Genomic DNA, 14,576 nt, shown 5'->3' on the forward strand with positions numbered 1-14,576 from the left:
TCTGAACAACCCGAGTTTCCCGCGATTATTCCAGCTTCCGCTTCCTCCCCCAACATCTCCGGTGACATCATCCCGTTGTCAACTGCCACACTTCCCGCCTTGTCATCATGTTTGAGTGTAAATGCAGTTTGCAGAAAATTCCCTGCTCAAAAGTTCTTGTCTCTTGCACTGATTCTTTCCTTTAACATTGTGAAGCTCTACTTAGAACCTTCTTAAGATCCAATAGTGCAAAATGCAAATTCTTGCAATTTTTTGACTGGTCTTAAGATTTTGATCAGGAATATATATATATATATATATATATACACACACATTTACACATACATGCATACAAAAGTTGTGTTCGTGTTATGTGGGTGCATGTGTCCTAGTTAACCACCTGGTGATGCACAGTTAAAAAAAAAAGTGCCAAGAGCAGAAAGGACAGGTGGATCCAGCCCCAGAAGGCAGCAGCAGTCCCAGGCAAACAGACACTGGGCACCATCCCAAGGCAGCTGTGTGTCCGCACAGAGGTAGGTTGCCAGGGAAGCACAGGGCCAGCAGCCCCCAGGACAAAGAGGTACGGGGAGAGAGGCAGAACCCAGAACCCCCAACACACCGGGCAGGCACTAGTCCACCTCAGCAGCCAGAACCCAGAAGGACCAAGGTGAAAGGGCATATAGCCACCCCCCTTGTTGGGCCAACCTTCTGAGGGGTCTAAACGGAAGGGATGTCCATTGGAGTCCATCGGAGCCCATCAGAGACCAGCGCAGCCCCTAGGACCCCAGCGAAGCCCCGCCAAACCCCAGGAGCCATACACCACCTGGCGGGAACCTGCAACTCTGGGACATGGCTCAGGCACCCACACAAACACATCACACCAAGGGGGCAGCCACCCGCAGTGGGGTCAGTGGGGCCCCACTGCTTGCAGACAGCAGGACCCTCTGCAACCCCGAAACCCTAAATGTCTCTGATGCATTAAAATAGAGGTGCAGGGTGGGGCCAAGCACGGCAAGGGAGGGCACTACCTGGTGTTCCCCCATGCTTGCAGGGCTGCTCGCCCCACACATAAAGACCCTACTGATGAGTTGTGTTGCATGTGCTGGGGGGAAGGGGTTGGGCACCAAGGTACCGGCACAACTCCCCCAGGGGCCAGCTCTACAACTGGCCCCCTTCCGACCCGCCTGCCCACACCAATCTAGCCGACCAGGGCCAAGGGAACACCAAGAAGGAGCCCCCACATAGCACTGGGTGTAACACAAAACAAATAAGTAATCCTTAGGCAGTTGATGTCAGTAAAAGAAAAGGGTGTGATTTTAAAAAGGCAAAAATTACAAAAGAGGTCCAAACACAGTGAAGTTTTAAGCTTCAAGGTCTCCAAGGCCAAAATGATAAACAAAATGCCCTCTCTAACTAAGAAAGCAAAATACCTCTAGCTAAGAGTAAACTTAAAAGCACAAGGGCTGAGCTCTCTGTATAGCCACAAAACAGAAGGAACAGGTTTAGAACAGAACTGGTGGAGAACCCCTACCAGGTTCCACTGTGAACAAAAAAAGGTAACTGTTAGGGTTTTTATTTTATCAGCCTTTGTGCTCATGTGTAACACTGCCTACGTGAGACATGAAGGTCAGATGGCAGGTGCCACACTATCTGGCTCTCCCAAAAAGCTATGTGTTTTTGTTAAACTATGGTCTGGACTGGGTTTGCCCAGCTCAGATCAACCCCTTTTTCTTCTTCCTTTAATAAAAGAGAAAGCCCAAGTAAGGAGTCAGAACTTCCTGGACAGCACGCCATTAGGAGCTGTTGTGGAATTTCTCCTCTTTGCGAAGGCCTTCAGAAAAAGACAACAAGCCTGTCCGGTGTGATTCTTTCTTAGCAGGTTAAATAAATCAAAACCCTGACAGTAACACTTTACAATAAGGCACAGAAAATTTAATTAACTTCTAGGGAACTCCTCAGTAAAGAATTAGAAATGAATCATGAGCTAATGGGGAGTTAACCAGTACTTACTGAGGAACTCACAGCCAAGCCTATTAGGGGACTACTGGTTAGTTACCTTGTAAATAAAGATGAACTAATCAAGAACTAATGGGCAGTTACCAAGGAAACCAAAGAGGAATGAAACAGGAGCTAATGGGAAGTTAACCAGTACTTACTGAAGAACTCACAGCCAAGCCTATTAGGACACTACTGGTTAGTTACCACAGAAACAGAGGAGAAATTCTCCATGTGGATTCCGAATAAACTCTGCACCAGTGAGGTCACAGCTCATAATTATCATAAACCTGTTTCCTAGTGATTGCCGATTTTATTGGATTCGCTCTTTTGTAAACCTACTGATGAAAGACATTAGCAATTTCATAATCTTTTACTGTTGTCATCCTAACTATGTCTGACTATCATTTATTGAGTACCTAATCATTGCCTGGCTATTATTTTGTTCACTGATGTAATGAACCATCATACCAAGTACTTACTGAGGAACCAATCATTACCTGACTACCTGATCGTTATCCAATATTAACCAATACCTTTTGTTTGACACAATTTCTATGATAATTTTTTTCACGTACTTATAATGACTTTATAACTAATGTGTCCAAACCATTTAAGATTGATGGAAACTGCAGGAAAAAAAACGGGCATTCAAGAACTTCAAGAATCTGTATTTTAAAGCTAAAAAACAATTACAAAGACACAGATGTTACACATGGGGAATTAAGACTGTTTTGTTTTTATTTTTGCATGTGTGTTTTGTTTGTTTTTCCTTTGGCGTCTTGGGCGTGCTGGGTTAGGGAGTTCTGGGGACGCGGAGCCCGGTAATTAGCTGCACGTGCGGAAGCTGATTGAAGCCAGAATATAAGGGAGCCTTTGGGAAAAGGGCGGAGAGATTAAGTTCCGCAGGTGACGGAGACAGGCATGCTGTGGAGCGAGAGACGTGCTGAGTCTGCACGCCAGGCACGGAGCACCAGGAAGTGAGCAGACGGCCCAATATAAAGGATCAGGTGCCTGTGAGTAGCGCTCTGTTTTGGTTAGAGAGTAGCTGCGTAAAAGATGCCTTCCGACGAGGTCTTGGTGCGGAGATGCTGGCATTTTCCTGCTTCTTTCTTTTAGCTGGATCGGGCAGAGAGGGGGCGTGGCACGCCTAAGTATGGAGCAGTGCTCGAGCATCGCGGAGCCAGCTGTGGAACTGGCCAGAGGGTGCGCTACAGAGGGATCGCCTCCACCAAAGTAGCATAAGAGGAGCCTGACCTGCAATATCTGAGTGGTGATATTGAAAGACAATTGTGGAACCTGGGATTTTAAAGAAAGAAAAAGAGGACTGTTTGATTGTGTCACGACTAAGGTGACCTTTTTTTTTAATAAATCATTTTATACTTGATTGCTCCTGCTGTTTGGGTTTTTGAGTTGCTTGCCCCTTGTATCATAAACAAAGTGTGCGGCCATATTGGTCACACACACACCTCCCACCACCCTAAAGAAACAGTATTATTCAACAAACAGTATCATCTTTCATTTTAATCTTTGTACTGTTTGCGTATGTCATGGAGCAAACGTCTAAGTCGGGGGTTGGCAACCCGCGGCTCTAGAGCCGCATGCAGCTCTTTGGCCCTGCCCTAGCGGCTCCCTGGAGTTTTTTCAAAAAAGTTTGAAAATGGAAAAAGTTGGGGGAGAGAAATATATTTTTTGTTTTAATATATGCCTTTTTTACATGGACCCTAATTCAGAAGTCCGGCTCTACTCCGCTCTACTCGGCTCGGCTCGATAAAGAATGGATCGCGTTCACACCAGCCAGTTTGGTCGGTAGCAGAGGAACGTCTCCTCGTGTTGCGGGGGTGTGCGCTACCAAAACATGGCGCAAGTTGTGTAAACAACGGAAGCGCTATGGACAAAGTTGGTCCTGTGTTGTTGCTGTTTTTTAAACTTATGGGGATTCTCCTGAGACTTCAGGAAGAGAGGCGCAGTGGAAGAAATGCTCTGGATGCCGCAATTGTTGCGCGGAGTAGGACAGCTGTTATCCGCCGGAGATTTCAGGCTTTACAGCGCCTTCAGCTGGAGGACAGACGGCATAAACGTTGCAGGGTAAACTAACGCTGTTGTTTATATTCCTACCTTCGCTCTATGTGTTTGCATCTGGTCACACCCACGACCAATGAGTGACAAGGAGCTAAGCTAGCGCCGCCCACGAAGCAGGGCCGACCCGGCTGGCCCGACTCTGAAGCAGCTATATCAGATAGAATGTTACAATGCCTATGTATAATTCCTCCAGGTACCGACAGACACAAGTGGCTCTCTCTACTGATGAGTTTATTGAATCCATCTTGGTACAGACTCAATACACACACCGTGAAAACTAAAACACAGACAAAACGCCAATTAGCTCAGTTAAAAATAAAGACAATCGTCGAATAAAACTACTTCTAAAACATAAAAAACAGACAAATTACCTCGTTGGCTGAGTACCAAGTAAGGAATTAGGAAAATACTTTTCCTTCTTATTTTCTTAAACTTTAATGTCCATGCTTTCTCCCCTTTACTTGAGATCGCTTCTTCTTGACCTTTATCTACTCAGCGCAAGGTTACTCTGACACCACAGCTCCCTCTAGTGGTGCTTCACAAAATCAACAAAAACACATAAACATGTAGAAACAGAAACGTGGCAGTTATACTATGAAAGAAATCATCCGTACTGGTTTCAAGTGTGAGCAATCTATGATTAGAACTTACAGGGAAATTAAGTATGTGCCAAAAGTCTACATTTTACATTCTGCAACCAATTAAATGGGTTGTGCAAAATCAGTTTATTGTTATCCGATCATAGTAATCAAAGATTAAACTTATGCAATGTATTTATGTCTACAAACAAAGCCAATCACAATTAGCTTGAAGTGTTAACCTTTCATTTACCCGAGCTGATAATAAATGGTGAATAAAATATCATGACAATCAATATAGCTGCAAAAAAAACGGTAGATTTACTTGCACTTACGTTCACACACACAAACATGCGGTAGTTGCTATTGATCACTGTTGAATTCAGCTGTACGTGAGGATGGCCAGAAGCCTTTAATCATTGTTTATACACTTCTTGAGACTATTTAAGTTTTGGAAATAAAAAAAAACTGTATCCCGCCCTCTAACTGCTCAGGATAATGTGTGTCAATTGCATGCTCCCCGATGACATTTAACCTTTATTCCTGGTTATAAAGTCAGGATTATTTGGACTATTTCACAAAATCTGCTATAAGCGTAAAGTGTTGGTAATGAAAATCTTCACAAGTTTGTTGAAGGAAAATAGCAGTCAGTTCCTGCATGTAAGGGGCATGTCACTTACTTTTCAATATTGATTGCCAATTGGTCAGTTGCTGACGAACCTACTGGCTTAATTGACAGGTCGCATCATGTCAATTATCCCTTCCAGTGTAGTTTTCTCGGATCCTCAGACCATAGTCAGATTCAACTGTTTCCCAGCTCTTGTTCTTTGTTTGCTGATTCTCTATTGCTGCTACATTTTGCTACTCCTTGGATTTTGTCTGCTCTTGTGTTTGGTTTTGTTTATTGCATTACTTAATGTGCTGCTTTGTCAGCCCTTTGTTAATAAAGTTTAATCTTCATTTAAGGTTCTCTGCCTTATCATCCACAATTCAAGTCTACACACACACGTCTACATTTTTGAAACATTTTTATCTTGGGTTTAATTTATCATGTTGACTTTATCATGCTTGGCGTGCCACACTATGGTTGTGTAATGCTACAGTTTCATAAAATATTAAAAAAAACAGGGTAATAATGTGGTCCTCCAGAGGTTAGATCATTAGAGGGGGATGGAGGCTAATAAAAAGAAAAAGACTTTCAGCAGACTCAGAGTATTTTGTCTGTGCATTTTGGAGGTGATAATTCAACAAATTTACTGTCATTACATTGAGGTATAGAAAGACTCACTGCATATTGGACACTGATGTAACTCTTTGAATGTTTACTGTTTATTGACTATTCATCGGGTTACAATAGTTTAAAAAAACATTCATGGATATTGAGGTAAATATTTCCTACATAACTCTGTGGGGGTATGTAGAACTGAACAAATACAGGCATTTGTATTTTTCCATTATGTTTACAGTATATGTTTTAATAATCTGCAGTAATTCTACGATTGTGTATTTGATCATTACAAACAAAAATCTCCATGAGCCCATGTACATCTTCATTGCAGCTTTGTTATTTAACTGTGTTCTTTACAGCACCACTGTTTACCCAAAGCTCCTGATTGACTTTTTATCAGAAAAACAGATCATTTCATATTCGGCTTGTCACTTTCAATTTTTTATGTTTTATTCCATAGGTGGTTCAGAATTCATACTTTTGGCAGTGATGGCTTTTGACAGATATGTGTCTATATGTAAACCTCTGAAATATCCAACAATAATGACGAAAACCACAGTGAATAGTTTTCTTGTTCTAGCCTGGTTCTTTCCCGCTTGCCACATTGCAGTACAGACAATCCTGAGTTCTAAAGCTAAAATATGTAACTTAAGGTTAAAAGGAATAATTTGCAATAATGTCATTTACTCAGCTCATTGTGTGAGATCAAGACCAATTACTTTTTTTGGTGTTGTTATCTTACTAAATATGGTAATATTTCCAATTCTCTTTACAGTTTTTACATATGCAAAGATATTTATAATATCCTATAAAAGTTCTAAAACATTCAGAAAAAAAGTTGCTGAGACCTGCATACCTCACCTGTTGGTTTTAATCAGCTACTTTGGTTTGTTGGCATATGATGTAATTGTAGTTCGAGTGGAGTCTGATCTTCCCCAAATTGTCCGCTTCATAATGACAATACAAATACTTTTGTATCACCCTTTGTTTAATCCATTTATATATGGGATCAAAATGAAAGAAATTTTTAAACACCTTAAAAGGTTGTTCCGCTCAGGCAAAATATGAAATCAATACTTCTGTTATTTTTCTTAAGTCATTTTGTGTGAACCACATTCTTTTTAAAATCCAAGTGTATTGGGTCTAACTGTAAGAAATATGCATGTTGTTAAAATTAATATTGTTTGCACATGGTTTATTGCTTAACTCACATAAATACAGAAAATAAAGGAAAACAGATCAAATTGGCTACTTTTTTTTGCGTATATGTACTACCCTAAAATAAAACAAAAAACCTCATCCTTTTTGCAGTTTAAAAAACTGGTTCAATCCAAAACAAGTTAGGTTCTAAAATGGTAGTTCTAAATTGACCTTAGTTGTAAGCAGATGGTTGTGTGTTTTGTGTCTCTCTGCTGACTCTGTGATGGACTTGCAACCTGTCCAGGGGGTACCCAGCCTTCCACCCACCGACTGCTTGAAATAGACACCACCTCTCTGCAACCATGAACAAGAGTTATAAGGAGGTTTTGTTATGTTTTGATAAATATTTTTAAACCAACTCTTTATGTTTATGGTTATTATTTTGCTAAATTCTGATAAATGAAAAATGGAAAAATTTTAAAAGTGTGTGTGTGTTTGGTTATGGCCCCATTATTTAAAAAAGAGTTTTTGTCAAAAGTGATTTGGAAAGCTTTCATTTACCCTGGAATATTTCAAATATATTTTTGCTCATTTTCTTAACTCGTGAAATACTTTCAGTTTGAATCAGACATGACTCCTGTTTACACTTTCACAAGTAAGAAATTTCTAGTCTGTTATCCAAAACCTATTATGAACCAAGCCAACATTTCTTTTTTTATTATTTCCACTTTTAAATGTGGTGTTCTTCATGATTGGTTTGTTTAATTTATTTGGAGCCTGATACAAAACACTAGGCAATGTTGCACTCTTTTAGCCTTTATTGTAAAAGGACAAATATTGTATGCTGGACAAATACGGTTAAAAGAAATATTGTGAGCTGAAAATAATATGAATAAAAGCTTTTCTGTTATTATGCAGGTAAATATCCAAGTAAAGTTGAAAACCTGAATAGAATATAATAAGGATGTTGGGAAAATGGGCCTCTTGATTTTCACGATGAATTCTAGATGCAAGTCCTGTTTATTTAAAAATTAATTTCTATGAACAAGACAGGGGGCATCTTTGACTTGTTTGGGTCCAGAGTTAAGAGAACTAAACAATAAACAGTAAATGTGACAACACCACTCTCTTGTCCCTAGGAATACTCTCTATCGCTTCATCATAATCCTTCCAGAATTTCTCTTTCTCTTCTTGAACATCAGACCTTCTACTTCTACCTTGAGACAGATCATCCTGTCTCACACTCTTTTCACCTTAACTACATTCCTTGCTAACTCCACCTTCAGAGCCATCCCCACTCCATTTCTCTTCCTATCCACACCATGGTAAAACAGCTCAAACCCTGCCCCAATGCCGCAAGCCTTGCTGCCCTTCCACTTGGTCTCTTGTGCATATAACACATCCACCTTCCTCCTCTGCATTATATCAGCCAGCTGTCTGCCTTTGCCTGTCATTGTCCTTATGTTTAGAGTTGCTACCCTCTGTCCTGCACTCCTGACTTTCCCTCTTCTCCCTTTGTCTCCTGGCATGTTTCCCTCCTCGTGCTTTTCGACTAACAGTAGCACAATTTCCACAGGCACCCTGTTTGTCAACAGCACCGGTGACAGTCGTTTTAAACCTGGGCTCTGCTCCGCATGGCTGAGGGTCCCAGACGATGCCTCGCTTCGCTCCGCATGGCCAAGGATCCCGGACGATGCCTTGCTTTCCTCCGCATGGCCAAGGGGCCCGGACAATGCCTCGCTCGTCTCCACTCCGCCGAGGGTCCCGGACAACGCCTCGCTTCGCTTTGCTCCGTCAAGGATCCGGATCAACACTTGGCTCCAGTCCGCTCCTCTGAGGGTCCGGGCGGACACTTCGCTCCAGTCTGCTCCGTCGAGGGTTCCAGACGATGCCCTTATCTCGCCTGATTGGTCCACGCCTGCTGCGCTCTCGCCTGCTTGATCCACGCCCGCCACGCTTGGGACTGCGCCCGGGCCGGCCTCCAGAACTCTTGTTCCGCAGCGGATGGCACCCGAGTCGCCCTCCTGAACTCCTGTTTCGCCGAGGATGGCGTCCGGATCGCCCCCCTGAACTCTTGCTCCGGCGTGGACGACGCCCAGGCCGTCCGTCAGAACTTTTGCTCCACAGCGGATGGCGTACGGGCTGTCCACCAGAACTCTAGTCCCGTTACCTGGGTTTATTTTTTTGTTTATTTTTTGAGTACCTGTGTGTTTTCCCCAGTTTTCCTGGTCGGGTTTTTGTTCAGTGCTCTTTGTTTGTTTGTTTTTTCATTTTGTCCTCCATCTTGTGTTTTTGTTTTTTCCCCCCACCACCCTCCCGTGCTAGAACCTTTTTTGTTGTTTTGGGACATCTAGGGCCGTCCTTTGAGAGGGGGGTACTGTCGGGTTTTGGGGGTTTTGTTTATTGTTTTGCTGTTTGTGCTCAGTTATCCTTGTCTTAGTTTTGCTCTTATTTCTAGTGCCTTTGTTTTCTGTCATCATTCACTCCTCCTCAGTTACTCTGTTGTCTCTCTCCCATGTCCATCTCCACCTGTCAACAATTTATATCGCTCATCTGTTCCCACTTACCTCGTTGTCTTCAGTGTTTAAAACCCGGTCATTTTCTCCAACATGCCACTGGTTCATTGTTCTGTTCTGCTCTGCTTGTTTCCTGGTCATGTCCTGTCTATTTTGGTTCCTGCTTGAATTTAAGATTTTGTTTTTGTTTTATTGTGCTGCCACGTCAGCTTTTGTTTTGTTTATTTAGTTCAATAAATTAGTTTCCTTTTAAGATGAGTCTGCTCTCTGGGATCACCTCCGTTGTCTCCACCGATCATGACACCACCAGGAGGAGGCCCAGAGGAAGACCCAGGACACGCTGGGGGGACTACGTTTCTCGGCTGGCCTGGGAACGCCTTCGGATTCCCCCGGAGGAGCTGGCCCAAGTGGCTGGGGAGAGGGAAGTCTGGGTCTCCCTGCTTAGGCTGCTACCCCCGTGACCCAACCCCGGATAAGCAGAAGAAGATGGATGGATGGATGGAAATACTTGTCATTCAGTTTTTCACCTTTTCAAAACAATGTTCAACATAACAACATAAGAAATAGGTCATCAAGACTCAGGGTCATATCAGCCTGTATATTGACTGCATAAGAGTGAAATAAAATATTGCATTTATGGAATATAACTCAAAGGTAATATGTACAGTTTAAATAAAATTAGCTCCAAGATGGAATCTTGAGGAGCTCCACAACTAATAGGGGCTGCCGAGCATAATGTTTTTCTCAGTGCAAATGAGTAGGAGCTACAACATAAATATGGAGTGAACCACTCATGTGAACCACCCTGTCCACAAATTTCAGGGAAAGTTGCATATGCTTTACCTCATAATGAGCCAAATTCATCTTTAATCACCTGGTTGGCCATCCTTTTGATTCTGGAGTTCAGGCCAACAACTGACAAGACAACAACTCACCTATGGTTATGTTTACAACTGATAAAAAAAATCTTCTCTTACAGTTTTAATTTGGCTAAAACAATCACAGTTTGAAATTTACTGCAATAGAAATTGCCACTAAATTATTGTTAAGAGATGTAATATGTGGTACTGTATGTCAATGTTGAAGCCACAACTGTATTTGTGGATATATTGAACAGGATATTGAACTAATTTTGCCTCTTTGTTTTTTATTAATTTCCAAATATTTATCTGACCTGCAGGTAAAGCCATGACATCAATCCTACTAGTTTTGTACCAATTTTGTTTTCTTCTCTGAATAAGAAAAACAAAAGAAGTAATGAAAACTAAAAACACTCGAGCGCACTAACCTCTGCCAAAGCAAAAGCGTCATTAAAAAATTGTCTGAAATACCAAAAATGTAATCAATTATTTCTTGTGACAGCCCCATAATTTCCTAAAAATGTCATTAAAATATGTTTGTTAGTTTTTAATAAATTTTGTGAACAAACAAACAAACCAAGGAACACTACTGAAAACAATGTCCTTAAATTTATCTGAATTTCTGAAATTGTACGGGTGATTTACCTTGACTTTATTTTATCATGCTGACTTTATCTTCCTTGGTTTGGAATTTCATAGTAGTCTAATGCCACTGTTTTGTCAAAAAAACAGTGAGACAATAAAGTGGTCCTCCAGAGAACAGATCATTAAAGGGGGGTAGAAGCCAATAAAAACGTTTCACAGATTGAAACAATTCAGTTTGTAGATTTTGCAGATGAAAATATAGCAAGTTTACTATATGTAATGTAGGTAAAGAAAAAGACACTTGCTGCAGATTGAATATTAACAAAACAAATTCTCACTTTTTAGTGAATGAATAATTAGAGGAGTTTAAAAAATATTCATGGATACTGAGGTAAATATTTCTTATATAACTCTGTCGGGGTATGTGGAACTTAGCAAATACAGGCATTTGTATTTTGCTATTATGTTTACAGTATATATTTTAATAATCTGTAGTAATTCCATTATTGTGTATGTGATCTGGACAAACAAAAGCCTCCATGAGCCCATGTATATCTTCATGGCAGCTTTGTTATTTAACGGTGTTCTTTACAGCACCACTGTTTACCCAAAGCTCCTGATTGATTTTTTATTTGAAAAACAGATCATATCTTATTCAGCTTGTCTCTTCCAGTTTTTTATGTTTTATACTGTAGGTGGTGCAGAATTTATGCTGTTGGCAGTGATGGCATTTGACAGATATGTGTCTATTTATAAACCTCTAAAATATCCAACAATCATGACAAAAACCACAGTGAACATTTTTCTGCTTCTAGCCTGGTTCTTTCCCGCTTGCCACATTGCAGTGCAAGTAATCCTGAGTGCTAAAGCTAAAATTTGTAACTTAAGGTTAAAAGGAATAATTTGCAACAATGTCATTTACTCAGCTCATTGTGTGAGATCAAGACCACTTACTGTTTTTGGGGTTGTTGCTTTACTAAATATTGCAATACTTCCAATTGTCTTTACAAGTTTTACATATTCCAAAATATTTATAATGTCCTATAGGAGTTGTAATTCATTTAGGAAAAAGGTTGCTGAAACCTGTATACCCCATCTGCTGGTTTTAATCAGCTATTTCTGTTTGATGGCATATGATGTAATTATAGCTCGAGTGGAGTCTGATTTTCCCCAAACTGTTCGTTTTGTAATGACATTACAAATACTTTTGTATCACCCTGTCTTTAATCCACTTATATATGGGATCAAAATGAAAAAAATTTCCAAACATGTTAAAAGATTGGTTTGTTCAAACAAAATATGTTCATTGTAATTTTTCTAAACTCAGCAATGAATCAGCAATGTTTTTTTTAAACTTGTACTAAATCATATTATATTTTTAAAATAATATTATATAATCTTTGTTTTTATAGTTTTTACAACTCAGATTAAAAGTCTTCATGTTTTGTATTTTTCAGATTTTTTTTATTTCCTTGTAAAAGGCAAAGAGATTTGTCACTGCCAATTCACAGTAGCATGGTCCTGGCTTTAATACCCATTTCAGCCCTATCTACTTGGAGTTTGCAGACTCCTAAATGTGTTTTGTATGTTGTATTTTAAGGCTGTAATATCCAAAACAAATTTTATGTAAATATTGTCTTTTAAACAAAAAGAAAATTACCATAAACTTACAGTTCACAATAATCAGTATTAATCTTTCATCTTAAAATATCTACATCCTATAACTGTTGAATCTAACATTAAACTAAACTACTGTTTTAGTTTTTAGCACCCACTAAACCATTTTTATAACCTGCCACGAGAAAACCAAGTGAAGTGAAGTAAAGTGAAATTTATTTATATAGCACTTTTCCACAACAAGGTGATTCAAAGTGCTTTACAACACAGAAACAACAATAGGGTACATAATCAAATACAGAGGTACAGCAAACATCATAAAAAACATCATAATGAAATATAGATCAATCATGTATAATGTAAATGAAATATAGGATAATCTAAATGAAATTATGAAACTAAACATATCTAAACCTGAGCTAAAACAGTCAAAATAGTAGCTAAAATAAACTAAATAAAATCATGATGAAGTTAAAGCTGAACTAAACAACAATTAGGCTAAGACAGTCAAAATTATGAGACGAGTTCAGGAGACGGAGAGACAGAGAGAAAAGAAACACGTCCGCCTTCCACCAGGAGCAGAGAGAAAAGTGATCATGTATTTATTTGCCTGTGTCTATGTGTGTCTCTGTGTATGTTTGTTTCTGTCAGCAAAACATCTCATGAGCCACTGGACAGATTTTATTAAAACTCTCAGAAAATACATACTTGATGTGCATTTACAAACTAATTAACGTTTGGAATCATTTTATTTTAAGATGACCAACTGAAATTACCCAACACAAAAAAAAACTATAACTCAGTTAAATTTACAGATAATGAGTTAAATCTTGATGTGTAGTAGCTGACAATTACCCCTAACATATATTTTGAGGGCTAACACTCTGTGCAACATCTTTGTTTAAAACAAAGGCTTGCAGGGTGGCAGATGTGCATTCCTTCAAAAAATTATACTTTTATTTAATTCTAACATAAATCTTATGTTTGCAACTTTAATATCCACAAAACCATTTTAAGAATTTTTTTTTGGTGTTTAATCCAATGCACCCATCCTGATCTAAACCAACCTTTTCTTTTGTTTTTATTTCACATTTAAATTTTAGTGTTCCCTGTTATTGACATTTAATACATTTTACTTTGCAAGATTGGTAACTGGTAGGTACATGTCCAGTTACTGGTAATAGACTGTAGACAACTTTGTAAATAACCAAATAACCACAAATATTTATGTAAATAACCATCTGTTCAATAGAGATGGTGGTGTAAAATTTATAAATTATCATTTGCATCAATTGCTATGAAACTTTTGAGACTGAAGTTGTTTAAGATGGCAGAAATTTGCTTTGGTTTTGGTCCTGCTTGGGTCAAAGGTTATCTCCACACCCCTGTAAAAAATTTCTGCCAGATATTCCAAACTTATGGTCTCGTCTCACCTATTATGAGTCTGGGGATCGTGCCGGCAAAATGTTGTCCCATCAACTTAAACAATCAACAGCTGCGGGTTTCATTACAGCAATAAAGGATGAGCATGGTAGTGTATTTACTAATCAAAATGAGATTAATGCCCAGTTTAAGTCATTTTTTGAGAATCTGTATACTTCTGAGGCCGATGATACTGCCTTGATCGAAGACCTATTTAGCAATTTGACTATGCCCATTTTAGATGATTCAGACAAATCTAAATTGGAGGGCACTATTACAATGTCAGAAATAACTCAGGCCATCACAAAAATGAAATCTGGAAAGGCGCCTGGTCCAGATGGGTTTCCCATAGAGTTCTTTAAAAAATTTGAATCAAAATTAGTCCCTTTACTGTTAAGAGTTTTTAGGGAAATATTGGACCAAAAGGCTCTTCCTGTGACTATGACGCAAGCAGTTATTTCACTAATACTTAAAAAATCTAAAGACCCCATGCTCTGTGAATCATATCGTCCAATTAGTTTGCTATGTTGTGATTATAAGATTTTGGCAAAGATCCTTGCTGGCAGACTTGAGG

At 39.5% G+C, this 14,576-nt stretch overlaps 2 protein-coding genes across 2 annotated transcripts; both read left to right on the forward strand.

The window, feature by feature from the left end:
• The first annotated feature begins 5,877 nt into the window (after positions 1–5,877).
• LOC108245139 (olfactory receptor 13C2-like) lies at positions 5,878–7,114 on the forward strand. Its single transcript, XM_017431807.2, has one exon. It carries the CDS (start codon positions 6,007–6,009, stop codon positions 6,928–6,930), a length of 924 nt encoding a protein of 307 aa, XP_017287296.1. The 5' UTR covers positions 5,878–6,006; the 3' UTR covers positions 6,931–7,114.
• A 4,228-nt stretch (positions 7,115–11,342) lies between these two features.
• Positions 11,343–12,275, forward strand: LOC108245133 (olfactory receptor 11A1-like). Its single transcript, XM_017431800.1, has one exon. The coding sequence runs from the start codon at positions 11,343–11,345 to the stop codon at positions 12,273–12,275; it is 933 nt and encodes a 310-aa protein (XP_017287289.1).
• The last annotated feature ends 2,301 nt before the right edge of the window (positions 12,276–14,576 follow it).

The sequence above is a fragment of the Kryptolebias marmoratus genome, linkage group LG6 (genome assembly GCF_001649575.2).
Source record: "Kryptolebias marmoratus isolate JLee-2015 linkage group LG6, ASM164957v2, whole genome shotgun sequence".
NCBI lineage: Eukaryota > Metazoa > Chordata > Actinopteri > Cyprinodontiformes > Rivulidae > Kryptolebias > Kryptolebias marmoratus.